At 40.9% G+C, this 24,070-nt stretch overlaps 1 protein-coding gene across 1 annotated transcript in view; it reads left to right on the forward strand.

Annotated features, from left to right (window-relative positions):
* Positions 1-232: 232 nt before the first annotated feature.
* The window catches only part of TET1 (tet methylcytosine dioxygenase 1), a gene marked incomplete at its 3' end in the record, with an annotated part of 108,722 nt that continues 84,884 nt past the window's right edge, over positions 233-24,070 (forward strand). Inside the window, exons 1-2 of the mRNA XM_008567109.1 lie at positions 233-615; positions 7,905-9,898. Coding sequence (XP_008565331.1) covers positions 8,027-9,898 — 1,872 coding nt within the window. The remainder of the gene's footprint in view (positions 616-7,904; positions 9,899-24,070) is intronic.

The raw sequence follows: 24,070 nt of genomic DNA on the forward strand, positions 1-24,070 counted from the left end.
AAAAAAGGTAATGACAAAATCTTGACATCTACCTCTCCCCGCTCCAACAAAAGGGGGTGGGGAGGAAGTTGGGAGAGCTGAGGGGGGCGAAGGGAAGGAGGAGTGGGAGTGGTCGACAGGGGAGTCCAGCTCCGGTTTAGGGAAATCCAGCTCGCGTTTTGCCTCTCGCTCAGCGGTGCAGGGTCCAGCGAAGGCTGAGCCCCAGCTTCACTCCCTGAGGTCTGTCCTGGGGAGACACTGCGGCTCCGGGGGGCTGACCTGGCGGGGAGTGGCCGTGCAGTCCTCTCCGGCGCCGCTTTGTGCGCGCAGCCGCTGGCCCCTCTGCTCCCGGGTCTGCCCCCCGGGACGCCCCCCGTGCCCCGCCCCAGTCATGCAGCTTTACCTGCCTCTCCACCGTGGACCTTTGGAAAGCAGCCGCCCACCCTGGGGGCTCCGGCCCTGACCGTTCCAGGAGCCGGTAGGTGTCTGCCCGGGCCCGCCCGCACCAGCGGCGCCTGCCGGTGCCCCGAGCTGCAAAGTTGTAGGATAGGAGTGAGTTGGGAAGTTTGCTCGAGGGCTGGTGCAGGCTTGGAGCCGAGGATCCCGCGCTGCCCTGGGAGCCTGAGCCGGCCAGGGGTGAGGTGGGGCCGGGGCAGAGGGCAGGGATGGGGGCAGCGGGGACTCTGACGCCCAGGCCGGAGGGGAGTGCCCAGGCGGCCTCCGGCATGGTCTGGACGTGGCGGGGGCTCGGTGGCTGCGGCTCTCCTGAGGCCGCCGGGGTGGGCCAGCTCCCCGCCGCGAACCCCCACCCCGGGCTGCTAGGGGCGCTTTTGTTGCGGGTGGTAAACAATGCCCCCGGCCCGAGGACGCAGCCGCCCACCCCCGAGGCCCGGCCTGGGTGCCGGATGGGGGCAGCGGGGATGCCTGGGGCTCGGACCCCGGGCTCTGCTGGGAATGGGGCTGGGGGAGGGCAAGTGTGGCCGGGGGAGATCGCTGAACGTACCGGAGCTTGCCGAGCCTCTTAGGGCAGCCGGAGGTCGGGGCGCCTCGGAGGGAGGAGAGGGAAGAATTCGTGCAAGTTGCGGGGCGGGGAGCTCGGGCTGTCCGGTGCTCAGGAGCACGTCCCAAATCCGTTTTGTCCCTCCCCGCATACTTCTATAGGGACAGATCGGGAGGGAGACTTCGGCGCCTGCCTTCCTGAGAGTTTCGGGAGGGGGGCTCGGGTGAACCTTTGAGGCAGCTGGGGAGTCTTGCTAGAGCTGACCTGGAGTGGCATGCCACTGAGGAAGAAGAGACTAGGGGACGATGATCATGTTCTGTCAAAATGGCTTTTAAGAAACTCTTACGACATGCTGGCGTGGCGGTCACATCAGTCCCACTGGAGCAGGATCCCGGAGCGAGCCCCGAGGGTGGGAGGTACTCAGAGCTGGGTGCCCGGGACTCGCCGTGCGACACTGGAGCGACCGGGTCCCCGCCCGAAGGCTAGGAGGCGGCGGGGGCTGCCGCCACTTCTCTGCCTGCGAAGGGGAAATTTGTTTAAAACTCTCGCTCCTCCTCCCCCTCCCTCTCCCCCCGTCCCCCAGGCCCCCTCCCGCCGCACTCCTGATCTCATCTTCTGGAAGGGCTGTGCAGTCCCTATACGAGCGCTTTTACGAGCAGTGGTCAGGGAGCAACTAGCCGGCGCCAGCAACCTTTCCACGTGAACGGGGAACCCACACCGGGCATTTCTGACTCATTGAAAATTAATACGTCTCCAAGAGAACAGATAAAGCTTGAACTAGTAGTCTTCTCCCCGCCCCCCAACTCGCCCTCCTTCCAAATTAACCCACCATCATGCGTAAATCATCTCTGTGCCTCCCCTTCTCCTGCCGGGTTCCATTCTCGGGCACTAAGTGAGCGGCATGACAACATCATAGCAATGACTGGTTTATGAAGAAACGTTTGAAAAGAGCTTCAAGACCTTCGAGAGAGGAAACGACTAGGTGCCCAGCCTTGGCTCTGCAGGGTGGGCCACGCGCTGCACCCGGGACAGGTTCTAGGGAGGCGCTGCAGGGCAGCAACCTCGGGTCCGCCCCTCACCCCTCACCCCCGCCACAAATAAAGTGAAATTAGGCTTTATTAGGACTCAGGATACCAAAAAAGGGGGGGGGGCTTCTTAACCAGCTAGGTCAAGGGCTATTTAGAGCATATTAGGAATTTTTGACTACACTTAAACAAGGGGGCACACTTGTAAATAGTTAAATAGAGAGATGTTTGGAGGTTAGTCCCTATTATTTCCAAGAACTAAAAGACTTATGTGATTTTTGGTGTGTTTCCTGATTTACCAGTATTGGTTACACAAGTTAAAACCGAAGTCCCCTCCTTCCCCAATTAAGGGATCTTAATTAGATTATCAACCTCTCTGTCTTTATTTTTCGTTTATTTGTTTATTGTCGGCTGGCTGGTAGGGGGATCGAACCCTGGACCTTGATATTATCGGCACCACGCTCTAAGGAACTGAGCTAACCTGCCAGCCCCCTCACTGTCTTTAAAGCTAAGTTATGGTTTCAATTAAAATTCAGAATAAAGTTATATGTGAAATGACATACAATGTCCCTTTCTCTTTGCAAACATTAGCAGCCCAAATTTACAACTCTGGGACCACAACTTACCATTTTAATGAGAGTTAACTATCGCTCTTAGCACTAGTCTTCCAGAATCTATGGATTGTAGGTTTGGATCTCCATGGTCCCAGCCCTTTGTTTCTGTTCCTTCTCCAATCTTATCTGGTTTGTCCCTCCCCTCCCCCACCTCCTGTGCATCTGTATTTTTCCTTTTCTGCACACTTAATTTCTCTTTTTCCCCTTGGTCTTTTACCTTTAATTTTTACTTTTAGCCTTTGGGCATTTTGATCCAGTTGTCTTTTTATGTTTTATGTTGCTTTATTAATGTAATTTTTTTTTTCTTTTTAGACATTTTCCTTTTTTTTATGCATTTTCTTCTTCCTCCTCCTAATGTGTTATATGCTTTTCTTGTCTTTGGAAAGGTCATTCTATCTCCATTTTAACTCGTCCCTTCCCTTTTCTTGGCCCTTTTTGGCACTTTTTTTTTTTTTTTTCTTGCTCTCTGCAGGGCAGCAGGGATGTTTTACATATGGAAGGAGCCTTTGACTAAATCTGCTGGCATTCTAGTGAGTTTCCCTGAACAGCCTTTCCATGTGCCGAAGGCTCTCACACTTCCTGTGGTAGAAAACTATCTAGGAATAGCAAGCAGTTGCCCGCCTCCTCTTCCTTTAGATGTGGAACTTAGTTGCTGGAAGAAACTGAGCCAGGTGGTGCCTTTTTAAAAGAAATGTTTTAAGTCTTGTTTTTCTCAGCCAAGTGCAAGAGGCTTTAAGTTCTATGGAGCTGAATGGAGGGGACTATGAAATCATAGTCTCTTTTGCAACTAGCTGTATGTTTGCAAATACCACTTTTTTGGCCACTGCTGGTATTGGGAACGATTGCAATTTTATTTTTAAATTGACATGTGGACTGGATGATTAAATCAGTTCATCCATTGCCAGCCCGATGGACTTTGGGAGATCCAGAAAAAGAAGGGAGGTAGGTGGGAGAGGATTTTCTGACATGGTGCTGTCAATATTGTCCTTGACAGGCAACTGATACAGACAACAGTTTAAGAAGTCAACTTTTCTTTTTCTAGGCAAGGAGACTATTTTAATAATTGTAAAAAAGGCTCCCTTAGGGAAAGCCTCTTATCACTTTGTAAGCTCAATTCTGATCCTATTTGTTCACCAATTTGGTTAGGTGAGTTTAAATTATGTGCGAATAATTGGCAGATCCTTAAACAGGCCATGGTTATATCAATGCTTGCTTCAGGACCTGCTTTGGGCCACTTCTGCACTCTGTCCTTAACCTTTTATTCTCTACTTTGGGCTAGCATTATGTCTTTTATGTCTAAGATTATGAGTTGGCCTCTTATCTCCAGGCCTATAATTTTGGATCTCATATACTCTAGTCCCCTATGTCACAAGAACATTTTAGGGGGAAAAATATTCTATTGTGGGTTAGGGATGTTGGTGACCTCCGGTGAAAAATTTGTTAAATGAGTTATGTTTTGCATCCCAGAGTCGGTTTTTTGTTTTTGTTTTTTGTTTTTCTTTTCCATGACAATAAGAACTCACAGGATGGTGTCAATTAATTGCACATGGTTCCCCTTCCTTGTCCCACCATGTATATTTATTAACAGGGTCACCAGTCTTGTTTTCTGCTTAGACCATGTTGTCATGTAGCTATCCGCACAGCACTGAGACTTTTGAAGATATTCTAGGATAGAATAAAACTGATTTTGAGAAATATTGAAACAAGTTTTCATCAGAAATGAAAAATGGAAGAGGAATTAGAGAAGAGAGTACACAAGGGAGATTTAACTGTTCAAAAAATGTTTTAGTTCATCTGAGTGACTGGATCTGAGTATTGATTTGTAAATATGTCTTTTTGTATGAGTTAAATACTCAAAAGCACTAAAAATGGAATTAGAGCATTTAATAATGTTTACAAATTAAAAAGGAAAATTTATTTCAGGACATCTTTGGGAGTAATTTTATATTTAAAGGTGGGCCTATTTAACAGAACGGGCTACATTCCCCACCCCCATCCCCAAAATTTCAAGAAAAGCTTGCTGCCCCTACTCCAAGAGTTCAGCCCTTAGGACAACTTAGTTTATCATAAAGAAGTTTACATTTCATCAATGGAGCCAAGGGTGATAAAATTGGGGTCTTGTAGGAGCCCTTATTTTGTTTTTGATTGTCTCTGATTCTTTGGCTGGGTGGTTCCCAGTGCTTTTCTCCCCTGCAGTTGGGGTTTTCAGGAGTCATTGGCCTCTTTCAAGATCTCATAAAAAGGCTGTTACCATTTAAAGAGGCCACATCTTCCCAGTCCATGTTGCTCATACCTTTTCCATTCCCTTGGCAGGGTCTTTTTTTAGAAAATAAGGTTTGAATGGTAAACATTATCTTAATTACAAGCCTGAATTTCTAAAGCACTTCAATTTAAAAATATAAAAGAATATAGATGAGACAGAGATAAATTTATAAACTACTTTCAAAAGCAGATCCCATGACACTCTCTGGCATATCCAGATTACTTGCCTACATATATGAATTTCAATTTTCATGGCAGATTGCTATACCTAGATTATATGCTCCTAATAATGTTTTAGCAATGTAATCTTGATTCAAGAGATAAAGCATACTAATAGTGATATTGTTGAATTTCTAGAGGTTGAAATGGATTACTTTTCATAATGAAAAAGTATAATTGTAAAGATATTATTGGCTTTCTTGAGTTTGGAATTGGAATGTCTTTTTGTTTTCTAAAAATGCTGGTACAAAAAACAGGTCTTTAGAGAAAACAGCTTAGTTTTTCACATCCAAAAAGTTACTTATTGCAAGCCAAAACATTTTTGTTAGCCGAGATGCCAAGAATTCAAGTGAAGTATTCTCTGGCCTAGTGTTTGTGTTTAGTACAGATTTATCAAAATGAAAATGTTATTTTTTGTGTAATTAATGTTATTACTAATGTCTAGTGTGTCTGAAAGTCACAGTGCATTGACTCTAAATGTTGTGCTCTGAGATCTCTTATTACACTATAGTGTGACCTGTAGTGCAGAAGGTGGGAACAGAAATGAAAGAACAAGATCTCGTTCTATAGGGTATGGCAAACTCTGGGTTGAACTGGTTCCATGATAATAATAATTACCACATAACATATTTTCTCTTCTTTTTTTTTTTTTTTTATTTTGGAGTAGTGAACAGACATTTTTTTAGCTCCTACTTATGAAAAACCTTTTATGTCCCAGCCTTGGGCTAATAAGCCTTTACACATGTCTCATTTTATTCTCATGACAACCCAATGAGCTCAATACTATTATGCTTCCTATTCTGTTACACATAAGGAAACTGGGGTACAGAGAGACTGAGGAATTCATCAGAATCATATGGCTAGTAATGTTTCTGACCTGAAAACCGAACACAGGTTTGCCTGTGTTCAAAATCCAACTTCTCCCCCTGCCACTCATCTCCCCCCACATTCAACCTCAGATACCACAAAGATGAAACCAGTGCTACTAAGTTTTCCCTGTAGGAGCCCATTGAAACCTCAAAACAACCTCATTTCAGATGAAGAAATGTGGACTCAGTTAAGTGGTTTGCAGAAGGACACAGCTGGTGATCACAGATTCAAACTCAGTGTCTTCTTATGTGAGATTCAAACTCAGGGTTTTCTTATGTGAGACCATCTCTAGCCACTAAAACAACTTGTGAGTCCCAGGATTACCTGAATCAGATTAGTAAATCAAAAAGCAAAAAACAAAGTTAGAGGATGACAGAAGGCTGTCAACTTTTTACTATGCCAATTAATAACACTAAAAATTAGAGCTGGCCAGTTAGCTTTGTTGGTTAGATAATGGTGCCAATAACACCCAGGTTCAGGGTTTGATCCCCGTACCAGCTAACTGCCAAATAAATAAAGAAAGAAGCCTACTGCTACTCTTTCACAAAAGAAAGGGCTTTTTATTACTTATTTTAGGAAGGACATTTTAATGGAAGAAAACAGGAAGACATAATTTCAGAATATAGGAAAGTTGTTTAAAGTGAATAAATTCAGTTTCATGCAAAATCTTACACTATCCCCATTTTTTTTCATTTTCTCGTGAGTGCTGATCACTTAGTCACACACATGAGTTGTTGGTAACCGTTTTCTTACAACACACTTACAAATCCAACCTGTCAACTGTTAAAGAATTTTCAGCTAGTCTGTTGTCAAATTCTTGATTGTGTGATCGTTGGAGAGATTATTAATATATTAGTATGGTGAGCTTCGTTCTTGTTGATAGCTTGCTCTTATTTTGGGCAAGGTAGGCAATCTGAGGAGAGGCAAAGGCAACTGGTGATGGCCGTTGGTCAACTCTTTCATTTTCTCCTCTTTTTCTGCTTATCTTTCAAATATTAGTTGCTTTCCTAGTATGCTTTTATCATTCTAATTATCTCATTTTCTTCTTATTTTCCAATTTCCTTGCATAGGCATTCATCATGAAACTTTTGGGTCCCTTGGTAGAAGGGATTTTAGGACCAGCAGTCTTTAGATTAACTCGGGTGAAAGAAAAGAGGGACACCATTTTCTGAGTGAGGGCAGTGCTACCACAATATCTTCCCTACACATAATAGGTACTCTACAGATATTTATTGGACCCGTGAGTCCTATTTGTAACCTAATACATCAATACTAACTCCTGAGATTTTATGCTATTTTTGTCACTATGTGAAAAGTTCAAATTTTGTGGACCGTTAATTGGAATGTGGTATTAATATTATTGGATCTCCAGGTGGTAGAGTTTCTTGGATTATGTAAGCCTTTTCTCTTGCTTTACTAGCTTTACTGTCAAATAGATGATATCTCTGTTTGGGTGGGGATATGCTCAGAAAAAAGATTAAGAGATCATTTTTAAAGCATCCAAATTGTAGAGATTGGGATTTATGCTCTAAAATACATGTAATTAAGGCTGGCCGGTTAGCTCAGTTAGGTGCTGATAACAGGGTCCCGGGTTTGATCCCTGTTCCAGGTAGCCACCAAAAATGATAATAATACTAATAAAATAAAATACATGTAACTAGAACAGGTGTGGTCTCTAACGTAGACAAATCTCCATGCTTACTTGTTCATAGAACGTTATAAACTTCAGCAGTTGTCATAGCAATTAAGGAAGTTTTATAGTAAATCCAAGGTTTAAAGAATATTTTAGTATTTTTGTGCCTATTATATTTTTATTTTGTAGTAAAATTCGTGGTTCCCTAATTTTAAACAATAATTAATAGAAAATATTCTATTTCAAATGGGAGAATGCATAGGAAAAAGACTCATTTCCAATTTTTTTTGTTGTTATTTCAGATCAAAACTTTGTGTGACTGACCTCAACAACAATACATTCAGATTCTCCTCAGAACTGAGACTTTCCAAAGGACAAATGACTCTGTTTCCCATGCTCTTTCATTTTTTCCTACTCCATAGCTATGTCTCGGTCTCGCCATGCTCGGCCTTCCAGATTAGTCAGAAAGGAAGATCTAAACAAAAAGAAAAACAACCAGCTGAAGAAGACATCCAAGCCAGCCAACAAAAATGTGGCATCGGTCAAGACTGTGAGCCCTGGAAAATTAAAGCAATTAATTCAAGAAAGAGATGTTAAGAAAAAAACAGAACCCAAACCATCTATGCCAGTCAGAAGCCTTCTGACAAGAGCTGGAGCTGCACGCATGAATTTGGATAGGACTGAGGTTCTTTTCCAGAACCCGGAGTCCTTAACTTGCAATGGGTTTACAATGGCTCTGCGAAGCACCTCTCTTAGCAGACGACTCTCCCAAACCCCTTTGGTCATAGCCAAACCTAAGAAAGTTCCAACTTCTAAGAGTTTAGAAAAGCAACATGAGTGTGATTGTAAGGTACTCACTGACGTGGGAATAAAGCACTCAGAAAATGGTTCAGTCCCAATGCAGGACCCCCTAATCCCTCCTAATATAGAGAATCTAACTGGTGTACAAAATGCATCTTTAATTAAAGGTGAGAGCCAAAAGACAATGCAGTCTTGGTCCCAAAGGGTTGAAGATTCCAAAATAAATGTCTCCACTCACAGCTCCCCTGCAACAGAGATCCTTTCTGGGCCATTGGAAGGGGCGAGTTATAGTGAAGGACTATTCTCTGAAGAGACATTGAGTGATACCAGCGATTCCCCTAGAGTGTTTGCTCAGGACACTGTGTGTGCTCCTTTGCCCCAAAGAGCAGCCTCCATAGTTACCTCTCAAAGTAACCCTAACATTCAGTTGGAAGACTTGGGTTCACAAGTAGAATCTCTTAAGCTATCTGATCCCATCAAAAGTGAACGTGATTGCTGCCCCACCTCCAGTTTTAATAAGGTTATCCCTGAACTGGGCCTTAGAAACTGCTTGTCTGTTGGTGGACCTATACATCCCACCTCGCTAATAAAACTCCTCTTGGTGGGGTCACGACCAGAAGCCCTTGGTGCTAAACTAGATCATCAAGAAGCCCTCAAAGCTCCCCCAGTTCAACAGGAAGTTCCTGATACCACCTCTGTCCTAGGTGCTATCCCGCATCAGTGGAAATTTCCTGGTGCTAACCCAGCCCATGGTGAGGCCCTGGGTGAGATCCCAGCCCCACCAGAGGTTCCCGGTGCTACTCCAGTCCAAGGAGAGGTTTTTGGTACTATCCTAGAACAAGAAACTCTTGGTGTGGGTGGAACTGCTGCCCCAGACCTTCCTGTCTTCCTTCCTGTTCCTCCAAACCCAGTTGCTACCTATAATTCTCTCCCCAAATGGCCTGAGACCCAGAGAACTGCCTCACATGGGCTTGAGGTCCAGGGTGCTATGCAGATTTTGCCTTTGTGCTCAGGACACACTCCTCGATTGTCATCAAACTCAGAGATAAGTTCGGTACCTCCAGGAATGGCTGCAAGCAATGTAGAAAACGAAAAGCAGGTTCATGTAAGCTTTCCACCAGTTACCACTCAGGGGTTCCAATTAGCTCCTGAGAGAAGACTCTGCCAGGCTTCACCCAGTGTCGCTCACCTCTCCCAGGCTGGTCCTAGCAAGTTGAAAGGAGGGAGTTCTCAGGCCAGCATGACCAGCATCCCCACAGTGGTATCTACTACAGGGGCACTTGTCAATACCTCCCTTTCTCCTTCCTATACAACTTTGCTACCTACTTTGGAAAAGAAGAAACGGAAGCGATGTGGGGTCTGTGAGCCCTGCCAGCAGAAGACCAACTGTGGTGAATGTACCTACTGCAAGAACAGAAAGAACAGCCATCAGATCTGTAAGAAGAGGAAATGTGAGGAGCTGAAAAAGAAACCATCCGTCATTGTGCCTTTGGAGGTAAGTAAATAACCAAGGGGCTGGAAGTCTCTCCTGACACTTGGTATACAGATCTGTGCAGAGACAATCCTTTTACTTTGGTAGAATGTTGCTTTAAGTTATCTATAAGAGCTTGTGGACCTACCCGAAATATATGTCTTGAGCATTCATGCCTTAGCTTATTTTTAGAATTTGTCCCAGAAAACCAGAACAAACAGTTTTTCCCCTATAGGATTTGGTGGAAATGTAGGGAAATGGTATAAAATGTGGTTTTGCAAAGATTTCCAAAATGCCTCATTTTGGCTGGTTGCATGTCTTTCTTGGAAGTTACAGATTTAAAAAGTAAGAGTGGAACAAATTCATTAACTCTCTTGCAGCCTAAAACCCAGAGAAATTAAACTTCTTTCCTTTTGAAAGAATAAAACTGCATCCTTAATCTTGGAACTTTGCATAACAATAACATAGCTTTCATCTTAACTTTGGGCCAGTGATTTCTGCGTAGTCTTGTTGGGATTAAGTAAAAATGGTTTGTAAACTTCAAAGTGATATACAAACATTATTATTATTACGGTTTATATATGAACCTAAGGTAGTAAAAGCATTGGTTGATTTAGAATTTATTTAAAAGATTTTATGGAGCTTGGTTAAAACTCTAACCGTTGCTTTTCGGACTTTTAAAACACGTGCCAAATATGGTGTTTTTTGATTTTTAGATAATTCACTTGAAGTTATAGTTATTGTGTCTACTATGAATGCATGTATGGTAGAATAGATAGATTTAAAGGTATTGTGAAGTATTCGGCCAGCCTTTTCTATTTCATTTCTGATTTAAATTATTGATTAAAAATTGCTGATTTCCTCTTTGAGACATTGCAAACAAGAGACTAGATATTTAACCAATCATGTATTGATGGGCATTTAAGGTGTTTCAAAAACATTTTGTTATTACAAACCTTACCACAATGAATAATCTTCCTTTACTCAAGACATTTCACAGGCCAGCCCATGGCTCACTTGGGAGAGTGTGGTGCTAATAATACCAAGGCCATGGGTTCGGATCCTACATAAGGATGGTCGGTTGGCTCACTGGCTGAGAGTGGTGCTCACAACACCAAGCCAAGGGTTGAGATCCCGTTATTGGTCATCTTTTTAAAAAATAAAATAAAATAAATAAATAAATAAAAATTAATTTTTTTTTTTTTTTTTTGTCTTTTTTCATGACTGGTAAGGGGATCACACCCCTTGGCTTGGTGTCGCCCGCACTGCGCTCAGCCAGTGAGCGCACCGGCCATTCCTATATAGGATCCGAACCTGTGGTGGAAGCGTCGCTGCGCTCCCAGCGCTGCACTCTCCCAAGTGCACCATGGGGTTGGCCCTTTTTTTTCCTTTTTGAGACCGGCCGCCCGGCGCTCAGCCAGTGAGTGCTGCGAGCGCACAGGTGATACCTATATAGGATCCCAACCCGGGGCCGGAGCGCTGCTGCGCTCCCAGTGCCACACTCTCTTGGGCTCCCAGTGCCACACTCTCCCAAGTGCGCCACGGGCTCGGCCCTAAAAATTTTTAATTTTAAATTTAAAAAAAAAACATTTCACACATGTGGTAGTAGATCAAATGTGACTAGTTACTGAATAGTTTACAAATATCTAAAACACTTAGTAATAATATCTCTAGCAGAGGGAACTCCCTTGTAAACCACTGATTTGTAGCATTGCTAGCTGTGTGTCATTGCCAAAAACGCTCTAATAGGTATAAACACATTTGTTCTCTTCTTTCCCAAAACTGCTGCTCCTCTTGCATTACGTTTGGTTCAATGGCTTACCATCTATATGGTCGCCAAAACAGAAAATTTAGTCATCTTTGATGTCTTGCTCTCCTTGCCCGTCTAGATGATCTTGCTCTACAAGATCTGAGGTAGGCTTTGAGTGCTCCTACCTCTCCGTATTCTTGGCCACTGCTATAGTTGAGGTCTTTATCTCTTATTGGGACAATCTCAGTGTTCTCTTTATTGTCAGCAAGTATTTATTGTACTTCTCTGGGCCATGCCCTGGAGGTAGTCATCAATATTCCAGCTAGCAGAGAAGCCAGGAAGTTGAACAAGTTGAACTCTGGTGCAGTTCAACTTTTCTTTCTGTAACTGATTCTCCTTACCTAAGTTAGTGTTTTTCTGTATATGTGACATATTTCACTGAATTAAAACAAAAGAAAAAAGAGCAAAACCTTCAGCACCTTTCAATAATAGATGAAGTCTAGATTCATAGTATGGAATACATGACCTTTAAGATCTTGGCACAGCTGACCTCTGTTGTTTGCCTTCATTTCTCTTCACATTATACTTGAGGCTGCAGCAGTATCCAGATACTTACTTTTTGTGTGTGTGACTGGCCAGGAAGGGGATCTGAACCCTTGACCTTGGTGTTAGAACAATCTAGCCAACTGAGCTCCAACTGAGCTAACTGGCCAGCCCTACTTGCATGTCTGCAAGCTCACAGTGCACGTTCTTGCCTCAGTCTGCATGCCCATGTCACACTCTTCTTCCTTTCCCAATCTGACAAAACTCCAGCCATTCACTCACCCCTTTACCGTGTCATCACTGTTTATGTGTGTTCCCCAGGTTCCAAACCAGGTGACTTTGTTCCTCTAACTGCCTGGCTAGCTTGGCACGGTGATGTGCATAATAAATACTTGTTAGTTAAAAGAAAATATATTCGTGACTCAGATAACCAAATTTGTAAATTTAGATGTTGACATGTGGTTTATATCTGTAGCTCTGGCAAGCAAATCTGGTCACTGTTGTCAAGATCCATCAGTATGGGAAAAAAACAAATTTGTTGATGGCTGAATGAATATCTTGGCTGTTAGTCGTAATATCCTAATTATAACATTCTTTATTAAAAATTTCATCATTTTGACATCATTTCAAATTTATATAAAAGTTTCAAGAGTAGTACAGAGAATTTGGTATACCTTTCATCCATAATGCCTAAACGATAACATTTTATCCTATTACTTCATTACTTTATCTCTTCCTCTTTTTCTGAACCAATCGAGAGTGAGTTTTGCAGACATGATATCCTTTACCCCTACATGCTAGAGTGTATTTCCTACAAACAAGGATATTCAGTTATATTATTACAATTAGGGAATTGACATTGAACCATTATTACTATCTAATCCACAAACCTCATTCATATTTCACCAATTGTCCTATAAGAAAATGTTCCTTTGATCTCTTTTAATCTGGAACAGCTCCTCAAAATTTTAAAAAGCCTTATTGAGGTATAATTAACATACAGTGAACTGCACATATTAAAGTGCACAATTTGATAATATGACATATGTGTACACTGTGTACCCATTATCACAATCAAAACCCATCACTCCCAAAAGTTTCTTTGTGCCCCTTTGTAGTCCCTACCCACCTCCCTGTACCCTTCCTCCCAGACGAACACTGTTCTTCCAGTCACTATAGAGTAGTTTGCATTTTCTAGAGTTTTATATAAATGGAATCATATACTTTCGGGGGGTCTAGAAGAGTTCCTCAATTTTTGTCTTTTATGACATTACTACTTTTGAAAATTTTTAGATTAGTTATTTTGTCCTTCAATTTGGGAGTGTCCAATGTTTCCTCACGACTAGATTTCGGTTTTACATTTTTGTGAGAATACCATTATATCAGGAGACAGGTGTGATGTGAGTTTATCACACTGTTCATGATCTTCATTTTGATCACTTGGTTAAGGGAGAGACTTCCAGCTTTTGTAAAAGTTAGTACTTTTCCCTTTGCACTCAGTAGCTATCTCGTAGGGAAGTTGGGACTTTGTAAATATTCTGCTACCCCTCAAATTTTCGGTTCCTAGCTTTAGCACCCATGGGTGATTTTTGCTTGATGATTGCCAAATGGTGATTCTCTATTTCCATCATTTCTTCTCAATCTATTAGTTAGTTTTAAACTCTAAGGATGAACTTTTCCTTCTTATTTACTTAAGTACTTTGCTTGTTTATATACTTTAGTTTGAATGCATGAATTTTTTATTATATTCAGTGGGTTCTAGTGCTTTATTATCATTATTTAATTTTTTTTTTGTCTTTTTTCCGTGTCCGGCAACGGATCGCAACCCTCAGTGTTGCCCCCGTACCGGACCAGGGACCGGCAACGGGATTGCAAGCCTCAGCGCTGCACCCGCGCCTCACTCAGCCAGTGAGCGGGAGCCGGTCTGTATGTGGGATCCGAACCCTCGGACGGGAGCGCCGCCGCGCCTCCCAAGCGGCGCACTATCCAGTGCGCCACTGGGCCGGCCCATCATTATTTAATTTGATGCTCAGATTGTCCCAAATTTGTCCAGGAAGCACCTTCAATCATTCTTTGATTATTTATTTTCTGGTACAAGTGTTCTAGGCTTATGTACTTTCTGTCCTGTTCTAGACCTAAAGTCAACTATTTAACCAAGGAAAGTTGGTTCCTTTCAGTGGAGAATAGTACAGTACTTGGAAACCATGATCTTGGTGATAGACGTGATTACTGTTACCGGAGTGTAACTATTATGTTCAAAAGGTACTTGAATTAGTCTCTCTCTGTCTGTAAAACCCATGCATCATCCAATGTGGTTATGTTGTTCATTTGAAATACAATTTCAGTCCATCTACTTCTGTTTCTATTCTATTTCAGGGTTCCCGCATATTTGATGGCACCCATTTTCTTTCTCATCCTCTTTCTCTTCTCTCCCCAGACGGCCAATTCTGAAGAATGTATTAGGTTGTCATTATACTGAACTCTGGAGGTAGATAGACCTAGCCATCCAGCAGTTCATGCAGAGGCAGAAGAGGGCACATGCTCTCTGAGGGATGCTTATTCTGGGACAGCAAGAAACAGTTGTATCCTCTTTTGCTTAATATTATGTTTATGGGTTTCATCCATAATATAGCTTACAGCTTATAGTTTATTCATTCTCATTACAGTATAGTATTCTATTGTATGTACATATCACAATATGTTTATCCAGTCTACTTTTTTTTTTTTTTGTCCTTTTTGAGACCGGCTGCACTGCGCTCAGCCAATGAGTGCACAGGCCATCCCTATATAGGATCCGAACCCGCGGAGGGAGCGCTGCTGCGCTCCCAGCCCCACACTCTCCCGAGTGTGCCACGGGCCCAGCCCTATCCATTCTACTTTTTTTTTCCCTTTTTGTCTTTTTTTGTGACCGGCAACGGGATCGCAACCCTCGGTGTCGTGCCCGCACCGCGCTCAACCAGTGAGTGGACCGGTCTCTATATGGGATCCGAACCCTCGGCGGGAGCGCCGCCGCACTCTACCGAGTGTGCCACCGGGCCGGCCCCCCATTCTACTTTTAATAAACAGTATTATATGTGTCTTGTGGTGAATATGTGCCTGCATTCTATTGGGTATATGCCTAGGAGTGGGATTTCTAGGTCATAAAATAATACATATGTTCAGCTTTCATAGATATTATGAAGCAGCTGTGGTGTTCCACTTAAGACTTCCTTCAGTAGTGGGAGAGTTCCACTTATTCCACATCCTTGCCAGCACTTTAAGTTTTCTGTCTTGTTTTATTTTAATCATTTTTGGGGGTAGGTAATGGCATCACTACATTGCATTTCCTCCATAATTAATGAAATTGAGCTACTTTTCATATGCTCATTGCCATGTAGATACCATCTTTATGCCTCCTACGGGCTGGCCAATTGGCTCACTTGGTAGAGTGTAATGCTGATAATAGCAGGTCAAGAGTTTGAATCCTACACCAGTCAGCCACCAAAAATATTAAGTCATTTGGCTATTTTAAAATTGTTTTTCTGCCTTTTCATTATTGATTTATAAGATTTCATTATGGTTTTTTTTTTTTTTTGTCCTTTTGTCTTTTTCCATGTCCGGCAACGGATCGCAACCCTCAGTGTTGCCCCCGCACCGGACCGGGGACCGGCAACGGGACCGCAACCCTTGGTGTTGCTCCCGCGCCTCGCTCAGCCAGCGAGCGGGAACCGGTCTGTATGTGGGATCCGAACCCTCCGGCGGGAGCGCCGCCGTGCTTCCCAAGCGGCGCCGTGCTTCCCAAGCGGCGCCGTGCTTCCCAAGCGGCGCCGTGCTTCCCAAGCGGCGCCGTGCTTCCCAAGCGGCGCCGTGCTTCCCAAGCGGCGCCGTGCTTCCCAAGCGGCGCCGTGCTTCCCAAGCGGCGCCGTGCTTCCCAAGCGGCGCCGTGCTTCCCAAGCGGCGCCGTGCTTCCCAAGCGGCGCCGTGCTTCCCAAGCGGCGCCGTGCTTCCCAAGCGGCGCCGTGCTTCCCAAGCGGCGCCGTGCTTCCCAAGCGGCGCACTATCCAGTGCGCCACCGGGCCGGCCCTCATTATGTTTTGATATTAATTCTTTGTTGAATATTATTGTAATTATCTTTTCCTATTCTGTGACTTAAATTTTCACTCACTTGATCATGCCTTTTAGTGAACAGAAATGCAGGTTAACTTTTTTTTTTGTCTGGCCAGTAAGAGGATCATGACCTTGGTGTTAAAAGGCTGTCCTCTAACCAATCAGCCAGCTTTCATGTATGAACAGTCCTCTCCTTTATGATAGTTTTTTGTGTTCTGTTTTAAAAAAATTTTGTGTAGGGCCGGCCAGTGGCTCACTCGGTAGAGTGCGGTGCTGATAACACCAAGGCCCCGGGTTCGGATCCTATATAGGGATGGCCGGTTTGCTCACTGGCTGAGCGTGGTGCTGACAACACCAAGCCAAGGGTTGAGATCCCCTTACCGGTCATCTTTAAAAAAAAAAAAAAATTTTGTGTATTTTTGACAATTCCAAGGTCATGAGGATATTCTCTTTTGTTTTCTTCTAAAAAAGTTATTATTTTTTTACCTTTCATTTTTTTGGGGGGGGCGTGGCTGGCCAGTAAGGGGATCTGAACCCTTGACCCTGGTGTTACCAATGCCAGGCTCTAACCAAGTGAGCTAACTGGCCATCCTCCTTTGATATTTAGTTGTGCAATATATCTGGAATTGGTTTTGTATACGGCGCAAGATAGGAGTCACGATCTATTCTTTTTCACAGGGATTGACTAGCCCCATTATTGAAATGATACTTTTCCTGCTATTACGATGTCAACTTTGTCATTTATTAAATGATTGATAAGTTTTGGGTCTTTTTCTAGACTCTGTTCATTGACTTTTTTTAATCTATCCTTATGTCTAAACTATTATTACAGTTTATAAAAGGTCTTACTAACTGGTAATATCAGTCCTTCAGCTTTCTTCAATATTGACTTGGATTTTTTTTAGTAATTCTTTGCATTTCCATAAAAACTTTTGAATCAGCTTGTAAATTTCCACTAAACAAATTGCTAAGGGTGGGCCAGCTCAGTTGGTCACAGTGTGGTGCTGATAACACTATGCTCCGGGACTATACTATACAGCAAAACCAAAAAACAAATAAGCAAACAAAAAACAGTGCTGGGATTTTGCCTGTGATATGTTGAATCTATAGATTAATTTGGAGAGACTGACATTTTTAAATATAATCTTTCAGTCCATGCCATAATATATCTTTATTTATGTAAGTCTTATGAAATTTCTTTCAATCATGTTCTGTAGTTTTTAGTATAGAGTTATTTTTGTTTTGTTTTTGGTTTTTTGGGGGGTTCAAAACCCTTTGAGCTTGGGGCTCAAACACCATGCTCTATCTAACCAACTGAGCCAACCAGCCAGCCATACTTTAGTTTTATTCCTAAGTATTTGGTGCTATTATCAATGGTCGAAGGCCATTTACTTTGATATCTCAGCATATTGGCAAGCAAATATATTTCATGTATTTGAAATTATTATATATATTATTGAGATTTGGAGTGAGAAAGATAAAATACATTTATAGTTTAAAAATAATATTTGGTAGTTTTTATTAGTGCTTATATGAAGCAAATATACATTTGAAAAATAGAACTATTATAATATTTTTCTTTAAAATATACTTACTCCCAAAGGCATTTCTTTAAAAGTTGACTGCTAATCCCTGAGAGAAATAAAAATAACTTTGACTTACTTTTTTTGGTCATAGATTACATTTTTGTCCCCACAGTAAAAGTAGAAGGTAGAATTTCTTTTCTTTCTCTTTTTCTTTTTTCTTTTGTTTTCTTCCTTCCTTCCTTCCTTCCTTCCTTCCTTCCTTCCTTCCTTCCTTCCTTCCTTCCTTCCTTTTTACGTTTTTTTCTTTCTCTCTTGTGAAAAATTTCCCCAATGCTTGGTGAAGAAGAGCGGCTATCCAGAAACCCTCAGATCCTTTCTTTTCTTTCTTTTCTTTCTTTCTTTCTTATTTTTCACCTGGCTTATTATTTTAACTGTACAGCAAGCTGCCTAGATAGTCTTCCCAGAGATATCTTTTGGCCAAGAGAAAAAAACATTATTTGTCTTCTGCCAAGCTTAGTTCAGCTTACTGTTCTCCATATTCAGAAATACAGATAATTAAAACCACAAAAATGTATCACTCTTAAGTCATCTAAGAATTTGCTTTTGGCTACAGTATTCCTCATGTGTATTTGTATTTTAGCATTTTAGATATAATCATACTTTATAGTAAAAAAAAAAAAAAAGGAGGGTAGGGGCTTTTTACAGACATAGAGAGTAGGTACTTTGGCTAAACTGCACCTTCACAAGTAATCTTTAATGTGTGTAAAAGCAAAAGAAAACAAGACACTGTTGTTTATAGACTGCTTCTGAGGGTGGGGTCTTGAATTGTACATCTCTAGCCAGATGATTTTGGTATGATATCATGCATTTAATTAACATTAATTGAATGACTAGACAAGCAATATGTGAGTTGATGTAGCCAAAGTGAAATAATCTCTCACATTTACTCTCGCCACTGTTGATTTTTTCTCCCAAATATTAAAGAGTTATTATGTGTTTGGTTGGATTAAATAGCAGTGTGCTAGATAACACTGTAAAGTGTGCTGTGTTTATTACCATGATATCTTCTTTAATGCATTTCCACCTACAAAAATAGTAATACCTACATAGGTTGTGTTTGAAAAGTTAAGTATATGATACAAATTGGTTTTTTTAAATTAATTAATTATTTATTTATTTAAATTTTATTTTGTCGATATACAATGTGGTTGATTATTGTGGCCCATTACCAAAACCTCCCTCCCTCCTCCCTCTCCTCCCTCCTACCCAACAACGTCCTTTCCGTTTGCTTGTCGTATCAACTTCAAGGAACTGTAGTTGTTATGTCTTCTCCCCCCCCCCCCTGGTTTGTGTGTGTGTGTGTGTGTGTGTGTGTGTGTGGATTTATTTATTTATTTTTAGTTCCCACCAATAAGTGAGGACATGTGGTATTTCTCTTTCTCTGCCTGACTTGTTTCACTTAATATAATTCTCTCAGGGTCCATCCATGTTGTTGCAAATGGCAGTATTTCATTCGTTTTTATAGCTGAGTAGTATTCCATTGTGTAGATGTACCACATTTTCTGTATCCACTCATCTGATGATGGACATTTGGGCTGGTTCCAGCTCTTGGCTATTGTAAAGAGTGCTGCAATGAACATTGGGGAACAGGTATACCTTCGACTTGATGATTTCCATTCCTCTGGGTATATTCCCAGCAGGTATATGATACAAATTGAACCACTGACTGTCTACTCATACTTGTGGATGAATCTTTCCACGTGATAAGTCTAGTTCCACAGGTGTCATTTTACAATTGGTTAACACACTCATTTTATTTCATTTTATTTTATCCTTTTTTGGTGGGAGTGGGAGTGGGGTTACCCTCACTTGGCCACTGCTTTTCTTAGTGTTTTCAAACATTTGGATCTCATTTTGGCATGTGTTGTATATGGCATATGGAACAAATTTTTGCTACCAACTCTTTCAATTGAGGGCAGATGTTATATGTCCTTAAGTATGCCTTTAAGGAATTTCTTTGTATCACCACTGAGACTTCAGTAGCATACTGTACCATAGAACTGGACATAGGGAAAAAAAAATTTTTTTTAGTGTACATGCATGTGTAAACCCCAAGTATGTCAACAAAACCATACTGACCTTGATTGGTTCTGACCCATGGATGTTAATTTCAGAAATCTTGTCACTGCAGTTCAAGTCTTACCTTGCTGTTTTGTGTATGTCATCTTATTCAGGAAGAAAAATGTGTGAAACTGACCAACACCTTCATCTAGTGTCAGCATAATCCAAGTTATACTGTTGTATAACAGTGAGCACCCTGGTGTGGCACATGTTTATTTTGCTGTAGAGCTTAACTTCAGATCTTTTTGTTGGTCAGCCTCTTGGTTTTCTATTGCAGAGAGGTATTTAAAGAGTGTTGATGGTATTAAAGCTGCAAGAGTCATTCTCCTTTTCAAGTAGCCACTCATTGTTGGGACGATCATGTAACACTGTGGCACAAGTGTTACCAAGAAGGCTAGAGGGAAAGATCTTATTTCTTTGCATTATTATCATACTAAAATAAGACACAACTAGCAAATAAGTCAAAGTAATCTAAGCAATTTGAGGTATTACCTTGATAATGAGTTTCAGTGGTCAAGTCATAAGTCTTCACAGGTGTTGGCTAATCATCAGCTCTTCATGTCTGCTATGAATGCAACAAAAGAGAAATCTTGCTTTTTCCGATTTAATTATGCCCTATTAATACTAAGTCATTGTCTTTAAAGAATAGCATTTTCCTGCAGAGAAAGCCATGATTAGAAGATGCTTAATTTACTTCTAAAGCCGAAGAATGTTTGCAGAACAAATACTTGAATCAGTGAATGAATGAAATCTCATAAAAATATAAGAATCAGCCTATTTCTCACATACCAATGTCTGTTTAAAACAAAACAAAACAACTTCACTGTAAACCACTCATTTAATCCCATACATGCTTAATATATTATTTCAGCAGCTAGTACTCCAAAAGAACATTTGTAAGGTTTATTCTATACATGTCATTTTCAGGCTTGTCAAATATCTGATAGAAATTCAAGTACAAGTCTTGAGGAAAAGGTTTTTAGGAAGATAGAGAGTGCTTTAAAAATACGTGGTAAACGCTGTCTGCCTATGTTGTTTAAAATTATTGCCATATGTATTAGTGATTGTGAGTTCTACTGAGATGGAAATTTGGGAAACTAAAAATTCTGAAAAGGAGAAAAGGAGCCTGAAAACTCAAAATCACGTATTTTTCTAATTGTAAATGGAATTTAGAAAAACAGTTCTAGAAGGATACCTACCAAACCAAACTGTTGGAAGAGTTCACCTCTGAGGATTGGATATTTTGGGTGGAGGAGGGATATATTAGAAAATATGTGACTTTAGCTTTTTCCTTAAATTTTTCTATTTGGTTTGAATTTTTACATAATGAGCTTGTTACTTTAAAAAAATAATAGAAAACATTAAAACAAAATAATGTAATTTGTATTGTAGAAAGTTTGCAAGTAGGAAAAAATAAACCATAATCCTACCACTTAGAGGAAACCACCATAAATATATTGGCATATTTGCTTCCAGGATTTTTTCTGCATTTAAAAAAAATAACATAGTTGAGGTCAAATGAGGTAAATTTTTTCTGTTACTTTTTTCATTCAATATATCATCAGTATTTTCTCTTGTCATTAGAAATTTGTGAAGATTTTGTTAATGCCTGCATAATTTTTTTTAGGTGATTAAACATAATTTACTAAATTATTTTTTGTTGCTGAAGGCTTTAGTAGTTTACAATTTTCCATATGGTAGTAAACTTTTTTTCTGTATAAATCTTGGTTCCCATTTCATATTATTTTCTTGCACTGGGATCATTTGATTCTTTATTTCAAGCTAAAGTATTAACAACCAAAATATTTAGTATTCTGCTGATGAGTTAATGCCTAATGATTTCTAAATCTTTACCAATTTTGGAAACCAGAGGGTTGCGGTGCAGGAATTTTTTTGGATCGTCAGGTTCATTTCCATCTCCCCAAAAGAGAAACTCTAGTTTTTGTTACATTCTTTTTGTTAAATACATCTTAAATCCCTCAGGGAGGCTGATTGAGCCAGCGTTTCAGAAACTCTCCTTACTAATTACTAGCCAGATCAGATTTGGTATTTGGTGTATTTTCAGCTGCCATAGGAAAATCAGAATTTTTAAATTACTATTATTGTATTAGTGCTTTAGTCCTGCTAAACTTTCCACTTGTTTTTTTGGTTGCTGGACAAAAATTCCTAAGACTAATTTGATCCTGGATTAAATGATTCCGACACCAGTCTTTTATATGATGTTTTAGAAATTATGAAAATACAACTTCTAAGAGGCTGGCCACTTAGCTCCGTCAGTTACAGTGCAGTCTTATAACCAGCCAGCTGCCAAAAAAAAAAAAAAATACAACTTCTACATCAGAAGTTCTTTCTTTCTGTGTTTGTGTGGGGTTTTTTTTTTTTTTTATGATTCATTGACGACATCTGCATCAGAAATTCTTTTTTTTTTTTTTAAAGATGACTGGTAAGGGGATCTTAACCCTTGACTTGGTGTTGTCAGCACCACACTTAGCCAGTGAGTGAACCGGCCATCCCTATATGGGATCCGAACCCGGGGCCTTGGTGTTATCAGCACCGCACTCTCCCGAGTGAGCCACGGGCCGGCCCTGCATCAGAAATTCTTAATCTGAATGGACTTCAGTGATCTGATCCCACCTCTTCAAAATTATGTGGAACATATTTCATTTTTCTGAAGAGATGGTCTATTGCTTTTACTGGATTTCAGATAAATGTAAGTTGCATCCCCCACTCCTCAAAATAAAAACAAGTATAAAAGGATCACACCACTCTTTTATGGCTTTGAAAGAATGCAATTGACAACTGTTCCGATGGTTAAGGAAAACAGTTACACTAAGAATTTAGATTTTCCCATTGTTGTCATCAGTGTGACCTACTTGTCACCCTTGTGGAGCAGGGATGACATAAGGAGCAGAGATGATGTCTATAAAAGTTCTGGCAGTGTGCCTACCACATAGGAGGTGCTTAAACTTGGTGGTGATTGTTATATACTTGAGGAGATTTGTATATTCATTTCATTAATTTTACCTGTTTTCCCTCTTGCCACTTTATTTATGCTATTTGGAGGAAGGTAACTTGAGTCCTCAGAAGTAGCAGGTTCACACCATTTCTCAGGATCTGCAAAAGCATTTCTTCTGCTGGAGGATTCAAGATAAGTTATGAATGAATTGGTTCCACTGTTCCCATGCGATGCAGAATTATAGTTGTGGTTTCCAGCGAGACGGCTATGCCACAGTTATTTTCTTGTCCTTGTATAATGAGAGGGTTTTGGTGTTTCTGCTGTGTTCTAGACATTTACACTACACAGCTTATTTTCATATTATATTTCATACACAACACCATTTTGTGGTGAGTTTTCTGCTAAAGAGCAAAAGTAGGATCAAGGCAGGAGGAAGTCGGAGGACAAGACAGTGAAGGCCACAGTTGATCTAAGCCATGGAATTTTGGATGGAGAATATAGGTTAGATTTCTTCTTTTTTTTTGGCAGCTGGCTGGTACAGGCATCTAAACCCTTCACCTTAGAGTTATAATACGACGCTCTAACAGACTGAGTAACAGGCCAGCCTTCTCCTACGCTTGGCAGGAGTAAGTAATTTGTTTAGGAGTTAATACAGAATTGTAGGGAGATTTGTGTTTTAGGCAACATAGAATTTAAATTGCTTTCTTTATTCACCTAATTCATTTTCTGGAGACGCTTCTAGTACATTATGAGATGTTAAAATAGAAATCAGTAAAGCAAGGAATACAAAACAAAATAGCATTCAACTTTTTCCTTTTTAAAGAACCAACAACCAGGGCCCTTATGTCTTAAGTACTAACTAGCTGCATAGGACTTTTTAAAATATGTTTAATTTTCCATGGCTAACAAATAGTAGAGCCATTCTTTCCACCAAGATAAAGGAGAATTAAACAGTCCATGTCTTCTTCTCTTTTTAAATTGAGATTTAATTCACATATCGTGAAATTCACCATTTCATAGTGTACAATTCAGTGGTCTTTAGTATATTTACAAGGCCCTGCAACCATCACCACCATTTGATTCTAGAATATTTTCATCACCCCCAAAAGAAGCCCACTGCAGTTAATTCTCTCCTCTTCCAGGCCCTGGCAACCACTAACCTGCTTTTTGTCTCTACAGATTTGCCTATTCTGGACATTTCACATAAATGCAAT

The sequence above is a fragment of the Galeopterus variegatus genome, unplaced genomic scaffold, assembly GCF_000696425.1.
Source record: "Galeopterus variegatus unplaced genomic scaffold, G_variegatus-3.0.2 Scaffold293, whole genome shotgun sequence".
In the NCBI taxonomy this organism is placed as follows: domain Eukaryota; kingdom Metazoa; phylum Chordata; class Mammalia; order Dermoptera; family Cynocephalidae; genus Galeopterus; species Galeopterus variegatus.